We start from the raw sequence: 22,439 nt of genomic DNA, 5'->3' as shown, positions 1-22,439 counted from the left end.
GAAAGTTAGTGGAAAACATATCCATGATAGCATTTTCAGAAATACTGCCAAGGTAGACAAAGAGGCAAAGTCTGTGTTTCGTTGGAAAATGTAACAGGAAGCATTTATTAAGAAATATTTATTAAACTAAAAATATTAAAATTATATTAAACCTGTGTGGAAAGGACAAACACTTCTTAATCTTAAATTCACTTGGTAAACCCTATAGACCTTACAGTTCTAACCTGAGGGCTGGACATATACATAACACATAATTAGGATACAGCTTTATTTGGAGACGTGACCCATAATGCTTGACAAAGAACCAAAGAATAGCTTGAAGAAATTAGTTTCACTTGAGAAAGAGTACAGAAAAAATTGAGGAATTATTACGTTCCTCGATGCAAATATCAGATATCTAAAATCCAGAAGTGATTAATTAGGATGCCTCATTTCACTTCTGTCGTTGACGTAATGGGCATTCCTTAAACTCGATAGCAAGAAGTTAGCAGAATACTGTGCTACAGATTATAAATTACACTTGAGACAGAATTGCTCATAGTGGTGGAGTAATAATGTAGTAAGTTTAAAATATGTTAAAAGTCAGGTAGGGTCAATAGGTAGACCTTGTCTATAAATATATTGACTTTTCTATGGATTTAAATTCTGTCCCCATATAAGAGAAGTATTATGGCAATTTACTGATCACTTAACAAGGAGAGTGATCATTGTGAGAGATGGAGAGGAAGCTCAATGCATGTTTGTTTTAAAGCATCTCAAACAGGAATCCTGCCAGAGGAGATGTAGGCCTGATAGATGGTCAAAGCTTGCCAAGAAAATAAAGCCATAATGGAAAAGCTAAATGAATTCTTTACATCATTTTTCACTAGGGAGAAATTTTGGTTTCTGAGGGACAATCTGAAATGCTAGAGTCAATAGAAGTTTTAAAAGAAAACAAAATAAGCAGTAATAAATCCCTAGGAATAAGGCAGTGGTCACTTCAGACTAACAAATGATTTGAAAGTGAGCCACGTGTGAAACTATTGGACTATGTAAACTTAAGTGAACCTCTACGTCGACTCCAGACACCACGGAAGGGAAGACAACAAGGGTAGTTTTTTAAAAGTGCTGTAAGAAAGAAGTAAGAATTGCAGGTTATTAATCCTGCTTCTGTACCAAGAAAATTAAGGGAGAACTACATAAAAATAGAGCCTGTTTATATTGGAGCTATGATACTGGGAAGAGGTGGTATCGATTGATCGGTTGGTTCGTTTTAAGGGAAACCGTGCCTCACACATCTCTTAGAGCATGCAGATTAACAGCAGAGCATTCTTGAATTTCCGAATTGGTTGCAAAAAGAAGCTATAATAAAGACTTCCAACGAAAACAATTTCTCAGGTGAAAAGTAGAATAATTGTATTTTTTCTGGATTAATACCTAATTTTTTTAAAAATATAACTTCTACTATGACATAAGGCAGATACTGAATGATTAGTTCGCAAAAGGCCAGGTGAATTTCTATAGTTATGGAGTAATGCATAAAAATACATGTAATTTTTTTTTATGCCAAGAAAGAGGGGTGTTGATTGTTTCTCATGACCAGGGTTCACCTCCATGTAAATATGGAACAGCAGGTTAAAACATACTAATGGAAATGTTTTATTACACAACATGTACTTTAACTGTAGCATTTACCTTTCTGGATGTTATAGAGGTTAAAAATAATAAATGAATTTCACAGAGGACTTAGTTACCCAGAGGTAGTATTTCTGGAGCTGTTAAACACAATAGTCCAGGGGCAGCTTTACCTTGGAAAATCACTGACCTGCAGGCTGCTAAAAGCTGATACTCCATCAGCTGAGTTTCTGTGCTCTTTTCACCTTGTTTACTTCCTGTTTTCCCTAACCATTGGGAGTTGGCTGCTGTCAGCAGCATGAGATGAATATTTGCTCTTATTTAAAATAAATCATTACAGGTAAAAACCAACAATGCCACATATTTCATTATATTAGGTTGTTCAGACAGCATTTTAAACTGTAAATATTATGAACAGAAATATTTAGTCCTCACCTATTACCTCTCCCAGTATAAAGGCAGTAATTTACAGAACAGAGAAATTGCATATGTTTTGTAGTAATGTCTGTGAACACACTAATTAAAGAAGCTCTCTCTTAGAAAAACAGGAGCTTCAATAAATTACGGAGGAAAAAAAAGGTTTGATGTAAAGGTTAGATAATCCTGCACAGCATGATGAAGCCTGGACCTGGCTTTACTTTTATTCCTATGACAAGGAAAGCTGAATGATGCTGATGTCTTGAAAGGCATACAGTTCATAAAAAGAAACCAGCAGGGAATCTGAAAGAGGAAGGATGGGGCTTTGTTGGAAATAATTTTTCATCCTGAGTACAATTAGGCTCCATGGACAAGCAGGCTATTACATCCTGTCGCTAAATATCACAACCCAGAGTCCCCTAATGAACTGATTAGCATTCTTATTTCTTTAGGAAGTCACATATATGCACAGTTGGTGCACTCTTTTATTGACAAAGTCTGTAATTATGAATATTTCTCCTATATATTAGATTGTACTAGTTTGTCAGTCATCTTATGTGTGCTAGCTGAAAAGAAATTTTTGTCATTATTGTAAGTCTTTTGTTTACTTTAATTAGGAAAGTCAAAGAATATTGAACTGATATTTATTTAGTGTTAAGTCCATTCAGGGAAATGTTCAGTAAAAAGCACATTGAACAAAATACACTTATAAGTTCAAAATAAAAATATAGTGGTTTTATGAAGAATATTAAAATTGCATGTTAACAGCTTAATTTAGTGAACAAGCTCTCTATCCACCTTGCTGGCATCTCATGATTTTCTAAGTATCAAGAGAGCTGCTCTCTTGGACATGTCTGAGCCCTCTGCTGACTGTGGTGCTGATGGGGATTTTCACAGAGCTTGTAGAACTGCTACCTGAGGGACAAGGAGTTGGTCACTGCCTTTCAGCTCAGACACTGTCCATCCTTTCTGATTGCTTCTATTCCACTTGTACTTTAACTTGTTGAATTTGCTAGGGGAAAAAAAAAAAAGAATACCCGGTCATCTAGACACAAATGAGGTAGAAGAAAAGCACTGCAGCTGTAAAAGCAGGAGTAAACGCTGCCTTTAAACTGTTGGCTACCTAATCAGCCACACAGCATGAACGTCCTTCTGTGCAGTGTAAACGAAGGGAATTGTGCGGGATCATCCTCAGGGCTGGAAGATATTGGGGCCTGAGCGGGTAACATGAAAAGGGGTTTTACACTGGTCTTTGGAGATGTTGGCAGGTAATGAATTAGGACTGGGGCAAACACCACAGTGCGAATTTAATTTTATATACATATATATATATATGGTTCATATATATACACACACATCTTTTATATATATTTATATTTATTTGATATATATGCACACGCAAAAAAACTAAATGCAGTGGCTATGGGTGATACAAATACATGCCAATGTGTCTTTAGTATAAAAAGGAAGAAATAGGTAGGAGAGGGTGAGTGAAGAAATATATATGTATATATATATATGTATATACATAGAGAGAGGCAAATATTCCTCAGAAGATTATGAATTAAAAATCTAAACATATTTTTTTTTCTTGAACTATTATATGCAGATAAGGAATTGTTGTTGAACCTTGCTACATATGCTATGTATGATGAAGTCTTTTTTTTCATTATATTACAATTGCTTTCTTGAAAAAATGAAGAAAAAATCCTCATCTGAGCCCTGAAAAAATCTCACTCTTGGCATTGGCTAAAAATGTAATGTGTTTTTGCAGAGGCCTTTGAGAGGTTCAGTATGTTCTTAGCAAGACTTGCTAGCTCGTATAGTGGCAGTGCTTTAGATAATTCTGTTTTTGAAGATATTGGTCAAATATCTGTGTACCTGTTAATTTTTTGTTCTTATGCAGAATCATGTTCCTGTTTTGGATTGTCTGCACTTAACCACAAACTAACCAATGCATTCATTCAAATGCATTATGTATATGTGTTCTTTTCAGGAAATATTTTGATGCAGATTAAGTTAATCCTATATCTACTTCTGGGTAATAGCTGTTTTTATTTGTCAGGATACCCTGCACTGTTTTATTTAGCACAATACATTAAAATCAACATAAACTTCAAGCGCTTCACTACTAAGAGCTCTGTCATAAATATGCAAGACCAAACATAGGAGTGTGAAATTTTGCCACAGATAATAGTCATTTCATTGCTTCACTGCTTTTATATTCCATTAATTAGCAGAATGATGATCTATAGTCCCATAAGTCCAAAAAGGCAGTCCATGAAGTGATGCTACTTCACAAAAAGTTACCAATAACTAACATCTTGATTTCTTTTTTCTCCCACCTGTGCTGCAGCTCAGCTGTCCTCATTCATCCAAAGTCAATAGATTGCATCAACTGATAATGCATATATATTAACCTGTCAATAATTACATTTAGGATCATCATACCCATTCGTATTCCCTGTTGTCTCCAGTTTAGCAATTGCTGGCTAACAAAAGCCAATATTTATTAAAAAAAAAAAAAAAAAAAAACAGGATTTATTAAAACTGCCTAAATAGAAGCATAGTCTTAGTAGAAAACAAGTACTTAGGGTATCCCGTAATGCACCAGGAGGGAAAAAAAAAATCTCAGGGTGTCTGCCTTTGAAATACTGGTTAATACTAAGTCTTTCTAGAATGCCCCATTTGGGATATGAAAGTGTACCTCACGTATTCGAGGAGAGTCAGTTTAAATGGTGATAATGAAGCAGTTTTTTATTCCTTTAGAATAGCTATAATTACAGTTACATCCTGTAGGATGATGATCCATGATCTAAGAATCACAAATAAGACCATAAAAGGAAGGTTCTAAAATAAATAGGATGTAAAAATATTTATTTATATCATGACTAAAATTAATTTTCCTCTTTTCCCTTATTATAGTGTTTTCTATTTGTTTGCTTTTGGTGATGACTTATATGTTTCAGTAGTCCTAACTTGTATTTGTGTCATTTATTGTTTTTCATTATCTGTTTTGGTGTTTTTTTTACCTTAAGACTTGAGCAGTTACATGTTAGTCTCCTTCACTCTCCTCCTCCCATCAGTAACTTTTTAACATCCTTAATAGTTTTAAGTAAACTCACTAGATGTAGAGAGCTGGAAGATAATTAGTTTCCTATAAACTTTGTGTAACTCGGGAGCTGAGCAGAGGTCCAAATCAATATGGAAGGAAAAGTGTGACTGTGACATCAATTCTCATGTAGGCAGGTGGAAGCTGCTCAAGAGTTCCATCTTGTCCAGTCAATTGCTTGGTATTTTAACAGTAATTTTATGAAGAAGAAGGGCCTGTTTTTGTTGAAAATCAAATGAGATTTAACGTGAAAACTATACATGATTTAAAAAAAGCATCCAAAAAAAAAAAAAAATGGAGACTTAAAGCACTCACTGAGCACTGGGTGGTTGTTTGTATTTAGAACAGCAGGCAGACAAAAATTCTATTTGTTTAGGTTTTAATTCACTGGATTTAAAATGCTGTCACTCGTAAAACAAAATGGCCATAGTCTTTGTGTGTATTATGTGTCGTAAACAAATATAGTTTGCATATGACAAACAATATGTCCCGTTCTGCAAGAATCAGGATGGGAAGCAGCTGAAAAGGTAAAGTTGTCTTTTCTTTTCCTTTAGCATGAAAATAATGGAACAAAATTACTTGTCTAGCTGCCATTCCACTAAAATAAACACTTTATGAAGTGGTGCCACGTAGGGAAATAACTACATGTGATATTTCTTCTTTGAGCTGCTGCTTTGACTAAAATATATATTATCGTGCAAGTTAGATGAGCATAGATTTTCTTCTTTTTTTATTTTTGTTTTTAAGCTTCATTTACGTGTTGCAGGGCTTTAGTGCTTTTTACAAATTGTCTCTAGTAGAAGTTCTGTTGCTTTCACCTCCAACTTAATTAAGATGTATTGACATTGCAAATTGCCTTAAAAAGCATAAATACCTGATGTAGGCATCATGAATAGAAATGAAAACTTTGCTGCAGCTACTGCTGCAACATTTACAAAAGCTGTTAACATGAGGTCTCTGACTTGCATGGTTTTGATTCTTTTTGTTTTAATATTTTATTGTATGTTTAGTAGAAGCCACCTTTTTTTCTTGAAATATTGTTCAGGTTAGTAATTTGTATCTGTATCTAAATATCTAAATTCCATTTTGAATTTTATGTAAATGACATATTTTAGTAATATTAACTAATATTTCTAACTTTAACATGAGCATATTTAAAAATATGTCTTGACACTCTGTTTTCACTGTTCTTCATATATTTTGATATGGATGCAGAACCAAATTCAATAAACCAAAATTACACACTTTATCTTAAAATAATATATTTACACAAACACACACGCACATATGGGTGTGTATGTGTGCTTAATATGTGTGTGTGTGTATATATACACATAATTTAAAAATATGCCATTAGACTGTAAAAGCGGCTGAAAACTCTTGTTCTTTTTCAGAGTGCTCATGTATACACTAAATACTATGAGGTGGATGTGATACGGAAGGCATTATCTTCATACTTTGTCTGAAACAAATGACAAATGTTTATGAAATACAAAAAAATGTGGAAAATTATGGTTTTGACTGGATTTGCTTAAGTATTCTTACAGCCTTAACAGCACTATACAGCTTTGTTGTTCATGCCAGAGAAGATTTTCAGAAACTTTCCCGGATGCATGAGAACATGGAAAAGTTGTATCAGAACGTGATGGGATATTATGCCATTGACCTGAAGAAAGTGTCAGTCGAGGAGTTTTTAACTGACTTGAACAACTTCAGGACAATGTTCATGGTAAAATCTCACAATTTTATGCTTAAGCTTGTTGTTAGTTCTTAGAAGTTATTTGCGTAATCATTTAGTTGTTGAACAGACTAAAAATATTTTTCCCCATTCTCAAATGATGCTTGGTATTCGTATCAGGAATGTTAGTTTGTGTCCTAAATTCTCTCAGGTAAGGATAATGGAATTTGAAATATTTGTAGATGTTCTTTCTGAAACAGTTGGGAAATTTTTTTTTTAAAAAAAGTGTTTTTTAAAAGTGAGCTTCCTGTGTGCATGTATAAACGAAAGGGGGAATCATTGAAACTCTTTACTATTTTCTTAGAAATGCTTTTCTTTCTGCTTAAAGACTGCTTGTTCTTTACTTAAAGATAAAATTTCTTAAAATGTTTTATATTTAAAATGTATGCCTTTCCTATAAAAAAAAATCAAAATCTAGATTTCATTTTATTTATTTGCTGGCAAATAGGGGTCAGTGTAGAAAAAAAGCTACGTGAGGCATTGATTGCAAACATGTAGTCTTTGCCTCAGATCGTATGAAGACATTAGACATTTGTAAGGGGGAAGTGCTTCGATCTGTTGTGAATAATGAGAATTTTCCGTGTAACTGCATTTCAAAAATACAGGCTTTCTGCAGTGAAGAATAATGGGCTAAATTAGTTTTTATTCTAAACATTTTTAAAAAATATATTAAAAGTCACTCCTATACCAGATTCATTTATCAGACACTGAAATTTAGAAAAATGGAGGAGGAGGAGGAAAAAATTATAACTTTCTTTAGAAACAGGTCAAACCAGGACAAAACAAATATGTTTTAAACAGGGGAGAGAGAACAGAGGGAAATTGGCATGTATACTCCAGCAAAATTCCTTTTTTTTTAATGTAATAAAAACCACAGCAAACCACTGAAGTTAGCAGCACTGAAGTTAGGTGACTAAAAGACAATCCTAAAATAGCATTGTTAAAAAATTTCTGTGACACAATTAAATATCCTTGCTTGATTTCCGTATACGCAAGATATTGATTTTAAAAACTCTGAAGTTCTTTGATAACTCTCTTCAGGCTTCATTGGAGGCTTTGGAGTACTTATCTATAATTCGAAGTAAACAACATTATATGGGTATTAGCCAGAAGACAAGAATTTATAAACCTGGTGAATTAGTTTGTGGTTAAGAATAAGAAAAATGTACAACTAAATCACCCAAGCAGCCTTGCTTTTTTGGTGCAGTGGCAGCATGAGAAAGAATAAATGTTGAAATTATTCTAGAACTACTAGCAGAAACATGTATTTATAGTATTGTGAAATCAGGTAATTAAGATACTCTGTCTTCTTCCTACCTTAATGTATATTTGTAAGCTGTATCTTTTGCTGAGATACATATCCCCATTTGGGGGCTAATTAATATGCTTCTAATGTATTTATTCTTAATTTGCTTAGTCTTCCGAATAAAATTATTAAATATAGAATGCAAAATAATTATTCAGCTTGATAAATTAAGGCTAGTTGTAAGATGTGCTTTTTATTTTTAGTCTTTTTTTTCTTTGTTCTTAGGGTTCAAATTGCTTCTTGTTAAGACTTCAGTTTTAATGGAACTTTTTTTTCCCCTATAGCAAGCTGTAAAGGAGAATATGAGACGAAGGGAAGCAGAAGAAAAACAGAGGCGTGCTAGGATAGCTAAGGAGAAAGCAGAGAAGGAAAAACTAGAGAGGCAACAAAAGAAAAAGCGCTTGTTAGAAATGAAAACAGGTAAGCGAATGTAGAAAACATCCTATTTTATCTGTCATTTTACTAGAAAAAAAATCATTTGTTTTTTTTTCCTTCATTCTCTGTGCATTTTGGAAAAAAAAAAAGACAATAAATTATTTATTTTCCCCAATTAAACTTTACATTAAATAGTTTCTTAAATTTATTTTTCCTTCTCAAGTTTTTCTGTGGTTTCCTTGAGCTATTTTTATTAGATGCAATGTTGATTAGTGCTTTTCATTTAGAATCTATTGAACTTTGTGTGACTAAGTATTGTATCAGTTACACTGGGAATCTGTTACACTACCTGAGAAGAAAGATACTTTCCATATCACAAAGCCATTTCATTTATTCCTTTTAACTAAGGCTGCCTGTTCATTTTTGTTCTTTTTTATGACAAGGTAGTATAGATTCCTCTTTGAATATGTCGGTTGTTATTCCAATTGGTTCCTATTGAAACAAATTAAAAAATGCATGGTTCTTTTAAATTTATTCATTTATGCGGTTTTGTCTTTTGTACCAAAAAACACCAGACTCTGTGAGTTTTCTTACGAAGTCGATGTCTGATCCTCCATGCTGTTAGTTTTTTCTGTCTTCTGGAATCCCTCAGAATGATATATGACTTACTGTGAAAATTACCATGAGCTGCTTTCATTTTTTTCCGAACAGACATTGTTAAACAGTTCTCCACTCAAGATCTCATTGATACCTTTAGCATAAATGATTCTCTTCTGCTTTTCACTGATAGCCATAGTAGTAGGTGTGTTCCCTTTCAGAGATTCCTAGGCCAAGTAGGTCTTTGATTTATTTTCAGAAGTACATGCATGTGGTGAGGGTATGAGCTTAAAGCTTCCTCTTAAGCTCAAAGTCAGCAGGCTGTCCTCCGAACGTAAAATTTCTAGTTCTTTCAAAGTAAATGCAAGACCCAATCAGAAAACTATCAGCAACTGCCTTTTTAAAGCTCATGGAAGATGGAGAAAGCTCCAGAAGATTGGGAAAGTGCAAGATTGTGTGTCTGTGTATGCATGATTGGAGGTGTTTTGAGGTAGGTTAGATATTCTTCTGTAAGAAATAGGACTGTTAGTGCTTTGAGGGAAAATAAAGTTCCTCTCCAGTCCTGTTCTTCATAATGTTGTGTTCCGGCTTTACATAGGGATCTCTGAGTCATTTGCCCATGAGTCTATGTGTGATTCTGGTTGCTAAACCTTCTGTTTCAGCTAATGTGGTCAGGAATTACAAACTTGTCAGCCATAAACCTGAGGAGCCATTGACTCCAAATGCTGGTTTGTTGGGCAGCTTGCTTTATGATTAGTTCAAAGAAATGCATGGAAAGAGGTTTCTGGGTCTTGTCAGCAGCCACTTAAGGTCCAGGCTAGAATGACTGATCTAACAGCAGCAGCAGAAAAACATGATGTTAGGGTGGCCTGAAGCTCTAAATGTCTCAAGTCAGATACTCAGTAAGTTGCATCTGACGAATTGTTTTTTGATTGCAGAACTCCTTAAACAGTTTCTTGCATTGAGAAATCATTTTTTCAGGTCTACTAGAAAATAGTTTTCTGGCTGCGGGTAAAGCCTGTGGTAGGTTTTTTGTTTGTTTGCTTTTGTCGGAAAGAACAGCATTTGCAATCCAAGAAGTGAACATACACACTAAAAAGTGAAATGTGTGTGTGAGGGTTGGGGCGTTGTTTGATTTTACTTTTCCTTTTTTCTTAATCAAAGCTGCACTTATATAATTTTGCTCTACTTCTGCTACAATAGTAGCACAGACTTTCAAACATATTTTCTTCTGTTTAGCTATAACTGCTTAATTGAAAGACTAAATTTTATTTATTATTATTAATCTGTAAATCAGTCACAAAATACTTCCGTTTGACCTGCCATCACATATCTGACCAGGCTCTGTTTCTGTCAAAATACCAAAACACTCTTATTTGCAGTGTGACAATGTAGAGTGTAACTGATTTTTGCTACATATTATCTCTCTCTGTGGTGACTAGGTCAGATGTTAGATTTGTAGTATTACAAATATCTTGGAATGAAGCAGCTTAAAGCTCCTTGATCTCACTGTTTATGAGTGATGCTTGCCAGTTACCTTTTATGGGTTTCAAATAGATACACACTTGAAGTAAATTACAGGCTATATATATATTAACTGGTTCTTCAAGATATTTTTCAATGAGTAGCTCATAATGTACCCTGCATTTCTACTCCTCAGAGTCTTCATCAATACCAATTTTTAACTGAAAATGGCTTGACTGTTAGGGATGCCTGGGTACCAGTGCGTGCTGGTTTAACCACTTCTTAAACTTCAGAGCAAAGTTTTACTAGAATGACAGCCATTAATGGCACTTTTGTACTAACAGTTTCTTCTTGAGCATTGTTTGTCATTATCACTATCATTCTAGGTCACTATCACTTTTGCATCAGACTGCCTTTGAAATACTGTTACACCAAATAGGGTGTTCTTACGGTCATTTCGTGAATTAGATAAATATGTGATCTATATGCTCTATCTTCATAAAATTTTCCATTTTACGTTTTAATGCTTTAAATATGTTTATATCAATATTTTTTGCTTCATGAAATATATGCGTAGTATTTTATAAATACAAATTTTAGGTAGGTTTCATAAAAACATACATTTGGATCTCTAATTAAAAGACCATAGATTGTTGTCATTTTATATAGAATAAGTTGATTTCTTGCAAGTTTTTTACAGATTTGACATTTAGGTTCTGATCCAGATCCTTGTAAATTTTTATTTTCTAACATTTTGAATTTTGCAGCTCAGATGGTGACACTTGAGTGTGTCCTAATAATCAAATGTCTTACCATTATAGCAAGCTGATAGTCTTAAGTTCACATAATAAAAATAGCACCTCTGTTTTCCTTGCAGTGCCATCTTAAACTGAAAAGCATATGAAATTTATTAAAAACTTTGAGCATTTAAAAGTTGAATGATATTTGCTATTTTGAATATTTATGATAATAAAATCTGTCCTCTAAGTGCTGTCTGGGCACAAAGTGGTATTCAGCGTGAGATGCTTTGTAAATTGCTGGGCTGGGTTTTTGTGAAGCCAGCTCAAACTATCCCCTACTGCAGTTCCAAAGGTAAATAGCCAGCGGAAGGGGGATCTTTATGTAAATGCCACTTGTCTGCATACTGTTAACATTCAGAGACATACTTTCTCATGCTGCTCACATTCTCAGTAGAAAGCACACCAATCAATTATTTTGATCTTATCATAGTGTAAAGAATCCTATAACTGTGATAGCACCAACTAGATTTATTGTAATATAATTGAGAGCTCCATCATTGTGGCATCTTCATTGTGTCTTACTTTGAATGCTACTTAGTAGCATGCCACTTTAATCAGGACTTATTTACAAAGGCTGCCCTTTCCTATGCAAAAACAGGGAAGCGATGTTAGAATGGTCTCTAAAATATCTGATTTCTAGTCTAGAATATTACTTTTTGTTACTTGGTTTCATTTTTATCGCAGTCCACTGCTTTTTAATCTATGTTTTAGTTGATTTAAATAGTCATGACTTTAATTGCAGTCAATTTTGCAGAACCTCTTTTTGCAGAAGTTGTGTATTTATCTCTTTTGGGGAAAATGAATGTTTGAGTTTCAGAAGATCCTTAAGTGTGTGTTTTTTACTTTTTGAGGCTTTGTTTGTTTTCAAAAAGTTTACTTTGTAACTTAGCAGACTGTAGTGAATATGGATTTTTACAGGTAATATCCTGTAAAAAAAAAATATGTACCACAGAACCCAGCATTGACAGTTTTATCAATGAAAACAGGATGTGTAATTAGAATTAAGATTCCATTGGATAGAATGAAATTTGGAAATTTAAAAGCCCTACCAATGTTCGTAGGAATCATCTAAAAAAAAATTTCTCTTCCTAGCTGAAGTATTTAAGGTCTCCATTTTATTAGTTTTTTCATGTTTGGAGAAGTGAATCATGGTGGTCTTCTTCCATGGTCTTCTGCAGACGTCACAGACGCAGAGCAACAGTGGTCTCTTCTCTGAGGGGCTCTCTTCAGTGAGGGACTGCAAGTCCTGGAGATTATAAAAGTCTGTTTAGTTTATGGCTTTGGTAGTTTCTAACACATTTGTAATTTGTTGTTTTAGAACATCTGCCAGGCTGCTTTCCTGAAAATCACAGTTTTTGGACAGTAGTAGGATTATTACTAGATTATGAGCATTTAAGTTCTCTTTTGTTCTCTTAGGTTAAATAACAAGGGGGAGGAAGATCTGTGGGCCAATTGTCTAGTCAGTGCTCACTAATATTAATACTTAGTGGACAATTGACAGTTCATGATGAGCTTGGACAGCACGTCTGAGTTAGCTTTATATCTATTAAAAAAGACATACATGAGGAGTTAGTTATGACCAAACTTGACCACAAATCCAGAGGAAAGGAGACGTCAGCTGACAGTAACTAAATAGCTGTCAGCAGGCTAGGTAGCTAACTGTGCTTGTAGTCAGGAGCCATGGTCTAACAAGGTCTCAAAGGTGCCAAATCTCTGAAGCATGTAGTTGTAGTTCATGCACTTGTTGGCAATCCATGGGCTCGGTATACTCCGGTTGCTGCTCATTTGTAGTAAGTATTAGCTCTAAAAGAACATAAGATTTAGCAGAAAAAAAAAAAGCACACAAAGTATTTCTTAGACTTTTCCTTTCTGAAAAATACATATAGAAATGGAACCTGTGGAGACAACAGCTGAAATAGCGTGGGAGAGTTAGAAGTAATCAGACAAAAGAAGAATTCTTGACAAAATTAAGAGCTGTGGAAGTAATGTCTATAGATAAATTTCTCATAAGACTTTTCATTTATGATGTGGTATGATATTCTCTGAAGAAATGTGAAAAGAATATCACAAACTTAAAATGGCATAGCAGTAAAAACAATTTCTGGAGCTATCTTTAGGATTAAACACTCTAACATTTTGTAGACATAGAGTAGGTTGAGTATTTCCTACTCCAAATACCACCTGACATCTCTACAATAAGGAGCACAGACATCACAGTCTTCTTTAAACTCTCACTTTATGTAAATGTTTTTTTTTCTTTTTTTATGAATCATCAAAACTCCCTTCCCTCCAATGGGATAGGAGAGGAGAACTAAATATCCTTACCTAAGTATTACCTTTCCTTACTCCAAGCCTATAACCAGGTAAGCACCTCCTTTGGCATTGCTGGAAGGCAAGCAGAAGAGAATCTCTTCTCCAGAATAAGTACGGATAGAACAAGAGGAAATGGCCTCAAGTTGCTCCAGACATTAGGAAGAATTTCTGCATGGAAAAGGTGGTGAAGCTTTGGAGCAGGCTGCCCAGGGAAGTGGTGGAGTCACCAGCTCTGGCAGTGTTCATGAAACGTGTAGACAGGGCACATAGGGACATGGTTTAACAGGCAGGGTGTCAAAGGGTTTACAGTTGGACTCTTGAAGGTCTTTTAAACCATAATAATTCTATGATTCTGCCTCTTCCTGCAGACAGACTCTGCTGCTGCTCCTATTGCTGTGCTGGTCAGTACGGCTCTCGTCTTCACTTGAGAATACTTCCGTGGTTCTGCGGGTACCTCCGTGGGTCTGCAGAACCAATTTTGCTCCTGTGTACCAAAATACGCTGCTTTCTGAACTTTGCTGAATCAAGTGTCTGGCGCTTGATTTCTCTGGGCAGCTTCCATCCACTAAACAGTTTTTAAGTATAGATGCAAAGTCTTTAAATCACAAACTGCTGGAAACTGAGAGCCTTCTGGAGAATGCTCACCTTGTTCCTTTTGTCGATTTTTGCTGTTGGCTACTAATGGATTGAGAATGCATGGTTGGGTGGACTTTTAATCTGATCTTCCTGGCTCTTATTTTTTGATTATTTTCAGCTATGCATGTTCTTAGACAAAGCCAGTTTCCTTTAAGAATGATAACAGTTCTGCTTACTTCTTAGTAATTTTGAGGTGAAATCGTAATTTGAATGTCTTGGGTGGAGATTTTTTTATCCTCTTGAAAGACTGCTAGTGGTAATACTAGTTTTTAACTAATCTGAAAGAACAATTGCATTCTTGTCAGTGTCATCTAAGTGGGAGCTGTAATGTGTAGAGAAAAATAATGCATAAGCAGTAAAATTTATTGAACTGATGTCTTTGTTATGTAGGTGACTTAATGTTCTCACTAGCAGCTGCTAAATCAGATCTTAATCTTAGATAACAGTACCTAAAGTTTTGTCTTTTTTAGTTGTGAGTAACTAAAACTTAGCATTTTGCTTACTTCAATAGTTTTTTTTTTCCTACAAAAAGTATGTCTCCAGAGAACAGAAAAAGAATCAATATATCTTTAAACCGGCCTCCTTAGAATATTATCAGGAAATGCAATATATAATTATTCTTAGACTATACTGTATTTCTGAGTGGATGAGGGAGCAGGAGCACTTGGAGATAAACAAGCTAATTTTCAGCTTTTTAGAGACTATGTAGACTTAGTAGAAACACAAGATATTTTTTGATGTTTGCCATATTTAGAGTTTCCATTTTTGGAAACTCTACGCAGGAACTTAACGAAAAACATATTAGCAGTGAGAGTGACGGAGCCTGGGAACAGGCTGCCCAGAGAGGTTGTGGAGTCTCCGTCTCTGGAGACCTCCAAGGGCCGCCTGGACGCAGCCCTGTGCCATGTGCTCTGGGTGACCCTGCGTGTGCAGGGGGCTGGACTAGATGATCCCTGAAGGTCCTGTCCAACCCTAAGGATTCTATGATTTGTTCTTATTCCACAACCCACAAGTTATTGTTTATGTTCCTTAACACTTTGAGTCTTTACTTTTTATTTTTAATTATCATAGAGTTTCCACATCACGGACAACTATCTGTGCAGATTTGTTCCTACTGCAAAGCTGTTTCCTCTAGGGCAAAGAAGGAGCAAATAAGGAATCCATTAAGTTTCTTTCTTTCATCTAATGGGTCCTATTACTGTCAATCATGTATGTTTACTGATAAAATATAATCTATGTTTTCTCTGAGATACTTTTTATTATAGCTTCTCTAGAGGTGGTGGTCTCGATTGGGCTCGGGTGGCCATGTGTGTTCTTTGTTTCACTATTACTGTCAAAGCTTATGAATTGAGTGACAGGGACTGAGGCAGTAGCTGGGTAAGAGTTTCACAGTATGTGTTTGTTGTTGCTTCAGGAATACATGTCACCAAACAGAACTGTGTTTATAGACTTGCCTAAAAGTACTCCATAGCTAACTTCAAACTGATTTTGAAGAAAAAGAGTTTTTGTGCACTGATTATCCTAACTCAGTACTGCATAATCTGTGTAGCTGTGGCAATAAAGCTTGTAACCAGATCAATGGAAAATTGACAGGCAGTGACTAATTTTCCACCCTCCATTCAACTTCTATTCCTCCAGAAATATTTGTTTCATGTAGAAATCTAAAGCTTTTGTCATAATAGTGTTATATCTAACCGATGGAGATTTAACACTACATCAAATTCTGAGATTAATTGAATGACTGAATGTTTGAGGTTGGAAGAGACCTCTGGAGACTGTCTAGTCTCCTACCTGGGAAACCTGTTTCAGTGTTTGACAACTTTCACTGCAAAAAGTTTTTTTTATATGTAAATGGAGTTTCATGTAAGGTAACTTTGTACCCATTGCCTCTTGTCTGCTCATTGGGGACCACCTGGGAAGAGTCTGGCTCTATCTTCCTTAGTCTCTTCAATCAGACACTTAACACGTGCCGAAAAGATCCTCCCGAGTGCCTTTCCTGCCCTTGCTCCCATATGTCCGTGTGTCTCTGGCATTGGGGAACCCAGGACTGGATCCAGCGCTCCCAGGGTGGTCTCAGCAGTGCTGCAGAGCAGGCAGGATCACCTCTGCTCTCCTGCTGGCAGCACTCTGCCTGATGCAGTCCAAGATATGTTGGCCTTCCTTGCCACATGTGAGCATTGCTGCCTCACGTTCCACTTGTATGCCGGGTTCCTCGCAGTGCTGCTCTCCAGTTGGTTGGTGCCCAGCCTGTCCTAGTCGTAGTTATTCCTACCCCGGGCAGGACTTAGCACTTCCCATTGCTGAATTTCATGAGGTAACTCTCTGCCCATTTCTTCGTCAGCTCGCTGAAGTCCCTCTGAGTTGTGGTACAGCCATCTGGTGTATCAGCCACTCCTTAAATTTGGTATCATATGCAAAACTGCTGAGAGTGCACCCTGTCCCATCATCCAGGGCATTAATGAAGATACTGCAGAACTTGCCCCAGTGTAAACCCCTGGGCTTGCACCATTCAGAGGCTTAGTATTTAGTTTATTTTTCTATAAATCCAGTTTCCCTTAGGATTTTTTTTCAGAGAACTTTCTCTGCAAAACTCACTCTGGTCAACTCTTTACGGGATATGGAGTCAATAGAAATGATCCTGGGTGGTCTCTAAGGGAAAATGTGTTTACAATGGCTATTTTCTGAAGTCACTAAAAAAGTGTAAGCTATAGCCTCAAAAAATTGCACATTTTCATCACAAAGTTCAAGATTAAGAGGATGTTGCTATCAGTACCATTACTTAAAAGAGAAATTGTAAGATATCAACTTCTGAGTCTTATCTGGATCACATCACTGAAGTATTTGTTTCACTGTGGTACAGAACTTGTGATACTGCAGTTTTAAAAACACATTTTACCATTTGGCTTTCCTTAGTATGAAGCATCTTATGGAAGTTAAAATGGTGTAGCAATCAACTATAATTTCAGCCACTGAAATGGACAGATCTCTAAAAGATGGTCATTGATGGATATATTGTTTGCATATCACTTCTTTCAAACTCTTAGAAACTTGTGGCAAACTTTCACTGACATGCTTAGATTTAAAATTTATCTATTTGTGAAACATATGCACATTTTGTGACAATTGAGTGGTTCCAAAATTTCAGCAAGACCAAACAAGGTCGATTAAAGTCTTCCTTCCGCAAACAGACGACCTATGCAATAGATACATCAGTCATTAAATAAAATCATTGATATATTTATAAAATCATACATATATATATATATATATATATATGTCTAATATTCTTGCCTAGACTCTGAAGTTTACTTCACTGTTTGGGCATCTGTAAGAAATGTAACCCTTGCGATCTGGAGGAGCCTGTTTCTGTGATTCCCGTGAGGTGTCAGCCTGTTCTTGCTTTTTGGAAGGGCTAGTACATAGTTTAAGTAACCAAATACAGCCTTGGTCATTTGAAAGAAGAAGCAGAAATGGCAGTAGATATTTTCCTAGTAGAGCGAGCTTCTGTAGCACCCCTATGAATGTGACAGTTTCTTGGGCCTTTATGGGGAAATTGCCAAATGAGATTTTTTTTTTGCAGTGTTGCTGCATCATTTTTACTTTGAAGCAGTGTTGTTAATGATATTTGTGATTGTATCATACCAATGGTTTACTGTTACTTTTTTGAGTTATCACTTGCTAATGAACAATTGCATAAAATTCAGGAGTCAATAATTGCAGTATCCTTTGCTGTCATCTTAAAACATGTTAAACTTGTGCTGCAAAACTTATAAGACTTAGTACACTAAAGGAAAAGGATCTCTAGTATCTTTACCATTCTTAAGGACTTAATTATAAAATTAGTTTATATCTGACCGCATTGAAATGTCAAGGGCAAAGCTTACTGGCTATTTTGGCAAGTTTACTTTTGCTTTAAATGATATTCAAGAGACAGTTGTAGGAGCTTTAATTAGGTATGATATTAAAAAGTATCTAAGTCTTCAACAAGGGTAAGAAAAAGAGATAATTTAGATCATAAAAGTATATTTCTCAAAGGAATTTTTATGGACTATGTAGCTATCTGTAAGGCAACTGGAATTACTAGTTCTAGGATGTCAAAAGACTGATACATTTGACTAATTAGAAAGTCAGTCGGGAATGGTGGCACAGTTTGCAGCAGCTTGTGAAAGCTGATTTAACGGTCCCATAGGAACTGCTAATGTTGAACAATATTTGCTATTTTTATTCTGTCACTAGAGCAATGTTTTATGCACTTCTCCCAGAGCAATTTAAGAGATTTCTTAAATACTATATGATACCTTTACACTTTCTAGATGTTACAGATATCTAGGTAAGTGTGGGTTTCAACAGTTAGCTTGGTAACTTCGTAGAACGGGTCCCAATCAGCTGTTGATATTGGCATCAAAACACAGTTTGGAGCCTAATGTAGGTGTAGAAGTTGGAAAAACAGACTTTCTAATTGTTTTGGAGACAGAACATTAACTTTATTTGCATTCATTTGTTTGTTGTTTTCAAGGCATATGTATATACAAAAAAAATAGCAAGAGTTTGTCATTTTTTTGTCTTCAAGTATTCTTCCTGTTAACTCTTAAATGGAAGCACTGATACAGTTTGTGACTAAAGTATATTTCAGATAAGTAGGAGAAATACATAGTACCCTTATCATGCTATATTATGCTGAAGTGGTTTTGCAGTTAATAACAGTATTTGTATTCTATTACTTAAAGTCTTTATTTTGTACTTCATCTTTGTATGGAATAATGTATTATGCACCAGTCTTTTTTTCTACTGAAAACTATTATTAATAGTTTTTGAAATAAACATCAAATCCATAGAAGTCTTGAGAAGACTTGGAAAAAAAAAAAGGTGACACATTGAAATGGGATTAAAAGCAATTTTCTTTATTCTTCCTAATCCTTGAAACAAAGCTTATAAACTACTTCTATAGCCATTTACAGTATTGTTTGGAGGAGTGTGATGTTATTCAATCTTTTTGGAACTGCTGTTAACTAAAATTATTACAGACTTTCCTCCTGCATTCATGTACCAGGCCGTAACAAATGGCTTGGCCTCAGGATTTCCTCAAGCATCAAGTTTGGGTTTAAACTACTCACTGAATGCCTCTGTTTTAGACAGGAGTATTTCAGACAATTGCCTGAAATCAGGAGGAGGAAGGAGAAAGTAAAAAATCCTCCAAAGCTCAAGACACGGTTTGAAAAATCTCTTTTTAGGTATATTCCAAGCCATGGTAATAACTGTGATAGACCATTAATCATGAGAGACCAAACTGCAACCCAGTAGAGCATGTTATACCAAATGCAAAGCATGAGAAATTGTATTTCAGTCTTCATATTTATTTGGTATCTGCTATGTATTGTGCAGAAAATATGTACAGAAAATATGTACTTAAATGATAGGTAGAGTTACAAAATATTACTAATATTCCATTCTTGTTCTTTGTGTGGAAAGGCAAGTGCTAAAAGCTAACTAATCCATTAGTACATATTGCAGAGAAAAGAGAAGAATTAAAGGCTCTGTTCTCAAATAATGTTTCTCAAATGTTCTCAAATAATGATTCGGTCATTTTAGTGACCAGAATATTAAGATAGTATACATATAGTATACATACAGAATTAGCAGAGAATATAAAACGGGCAAAAAGGCAAGCAACAGAGAAAAACATTAAAAAAATGTTATACAATTGCACAAAAGAAACTTATAAATTCTTGATTTTTGATCATTTTGTAAATACTGAAGAAAAAAGTATTCTTATTAAAACATGAATTAAATTTGAATCAATGTTAGGGAATGTCTGAGTTTTATATCTATTTATGTGTTTATTTGTATGGAATTTCTAGATGCAAAATCTTTTACTAACATGTGATTTCAACTGATACTCGATGGAACATTTTTCATTAATTTCATTGTACAGCTAAAATTTAGATGCAAGTAAGAACTCTACCTTCTCAGAAATTATTTTTATATATTCTGAGAATATATATGTATATATACATATATATTTTCAGAATGTATGTGTATATATTTATACACAATATATACATGCATGTACTGAATATATATACATATATATGCAGAAAGAACCGGAGATCATATTTTCCCATAATAATTCACCCTGTGTTCAGGACTAGAGGATTGCCTTGCTTCCTTATTAGCCGTTTCTGGACTTCTTAAACTGATAATGGGACAACTCACCAGCTTGAATATTCAGTGTTGGCAAAACCAAGTGCTGAATCAGACTGCACCTAGGCCTGCATTGACCTAAAGAGTTTTGCACACTGAATCATAACGAGCTTTCTCCTATGTCATTCTTTATTCCTCTTGGAAAAGTTTTCATAGCAAATTCATAGCAAGTTGTGTCCTTTGTTCACAGGTGTGTATAGACAAGGAGCTAACAAGATACATCCAAAATTTTCTGACGTGTTTGAGGAAATAAGAGTAGGGTTTGGTGGTGGTCGTTGATGTTGCTGTTTTTTTTGTTTTGTTTTGTTTTGTTTTTTGATTCCATAATCTCATGGTAATATTCATAATTCCTTCAGGAAGGTATTATACATACATATATAATATGATGAGTAGAATTTGCCTGGATTACGTAAATCGCCTAATATTGCCCACAGGTCATTAAACAGGAAGAGAAAATGGGTTTTGATTAAAGATATCTATTTCTGTGACTCTGTATCCTCTCTAGTCTAATATTGTTCACTCAATTTCCTGCTGAGAAACAATTTTAACTTTTTATAACAATAACTCAAATGATCTCTTTTGTTTAATATAGAAAATCATTTTAAGGAACAGTTGTCAAAAGCTGACAGAGAACTAATTATTTGTATTTGCAAAAGGGTGCTGAAATTAAAAAAAGAGTGAAATGATATTTCTCTTAAAAATGCTGTTCAATATCACTAAAATGGAATAAAATTTGACCTAGTTTATTGTTATTGACAAAAGACCAATTCTGTTGTGATTAAATGTGAGAGCGCAATTTGTGGAAGTTAAAAACTTGGTCTAAAATTGTAATAAATTGTTTTAATAACAAATATTATTAATGCTTTGATATTGCTGTGGTAACCCAGGAGGTTCCCCCTCTCTCTTTCACAGAAGGTGAGGAGACTGGAGTGATGGACAGTCTGTTGGAGGCCTTGCAATCAGGCGCTGCTTTTCGAGACAGAAGGAAAAAGACACCAAGGTCTAAAGGTGAATATTTCAGTTTTCATTTTGTTTTCCAGGGTATTTTGTTAAAAGCATTATGAGTCCAAGTTTCCAGAACCTAAAATGCTAGTGTGTTTAATTCTTCCCTGCAATGGCAGCTTTCAGAGAGTCTCATGCTGTCTGGCTGGTGCTGGTCACACTTTGGAGATCAGAGTATTGAACTTAGCGTAGCCTCAGCCCTATGGCAAGACTCTTCCATGCAGCTGTGTATACTTTAGCATTTGGAGGTTTACAGTAGCAAGAGATGAATCTGGGAAGTAAAAGTCATCCTGCTTCCCAGTGGATCAAACATTTCACGGGTATTAAGTGTAGCTTTAGCCATAGAAATATCTAACTTCACAAGAATTCTACTTAATATTGCTATTATAGTCCAGTAACTTTCAGAGAGTATTTTATTTCCATTGTTTTCTTTTTTTTGCAGATATACCACAAAATCCCAGTCCAGTGAGTCAGAGGCCTGTGCTGAGAGCCTGTAACCACGGTAATAAGCCATATTCCTGAATTCCATGCTCTCCTCTCCTCCAGGTCGATCTGCACTTTTAGAATACTGTGGCTATTTTTGCGGTTTTCTACATTAGTGAAATAGCTAAATAGTATTGGGGCCTACTTGTCAAGATTCGCCTGAGCTGCATATTATGTTCTTAAACCGTACTTGTCAAGCACTTCACAAAAGACAGAAGAGCTTTGCAGATTCTTTCGTTTATTTAAAATGTGGCTATGTTTGGAAATACAGATTTGATATAGCTGTTCTTAGGGTTCTTTTTTAAAGAATTATGAACTGTGTTAGAAAGCAGAGATTGTGGCACATACTTTAAATGTCGCTACGTATTTATAATACAGAAT

General features: G+C 35.1%; 1 protein-coding gene across 1 annotated transcript in view; it reads left to right on the top strand.

The window, feature by feature from the left end:
* DIAPH3 (diaphanous related formin 3) overlaps window positions 1–22,097 on the top strand; it is a 140,098-nt gene extending 118,001 nt beyond the window's left edge. The window contains exons 23-26 of the mRNA XM_088534125.1: window positions 6,708–6,872; window positions 8,472–8,607; window positions 21,486–21,581; window positions 22,018–22,097. Of these exons, the coding sequence (XP_088390251.1) occupies window positions 6,708–6,872; window positions 8,472–8,607; window positions 21,486–21,581; window positions 22,018–22,097 (477 nt within the window). The remainder of the gene's footprint in view (window positions 1–6,707; window positions 6,873–8,471; window positions 8,608–21,485; window positions 21,582–22,017) is intronic.
* Window positions 22,098–22,439: the final 342 nt, after the last annotated feature.

Source organism: Tinamus guttatus, unplaced genomic scaffold, assembly GCF_059628265.1.
Source record: "Tinamus guttatus ecotype Peru unplaced genomic scaffold, ASM5962826v1 Tinamus_guttatus_pri_ptg000544l, whole genome shotgun sequence".
In the NCBI taxonomy this organism is placed as follows: domain Eukaryota; kingdom Metazoa; phylum Chordata; class Aves; order Tinamiformes; family Tinamidae; genus Tinamus; species Tinamus guttatus.
The sequence above is the reverse complement of the archived record's forward strand: the minus strand, read 5'-3'. Positions and strand labels throughout refer to the sequence as shown.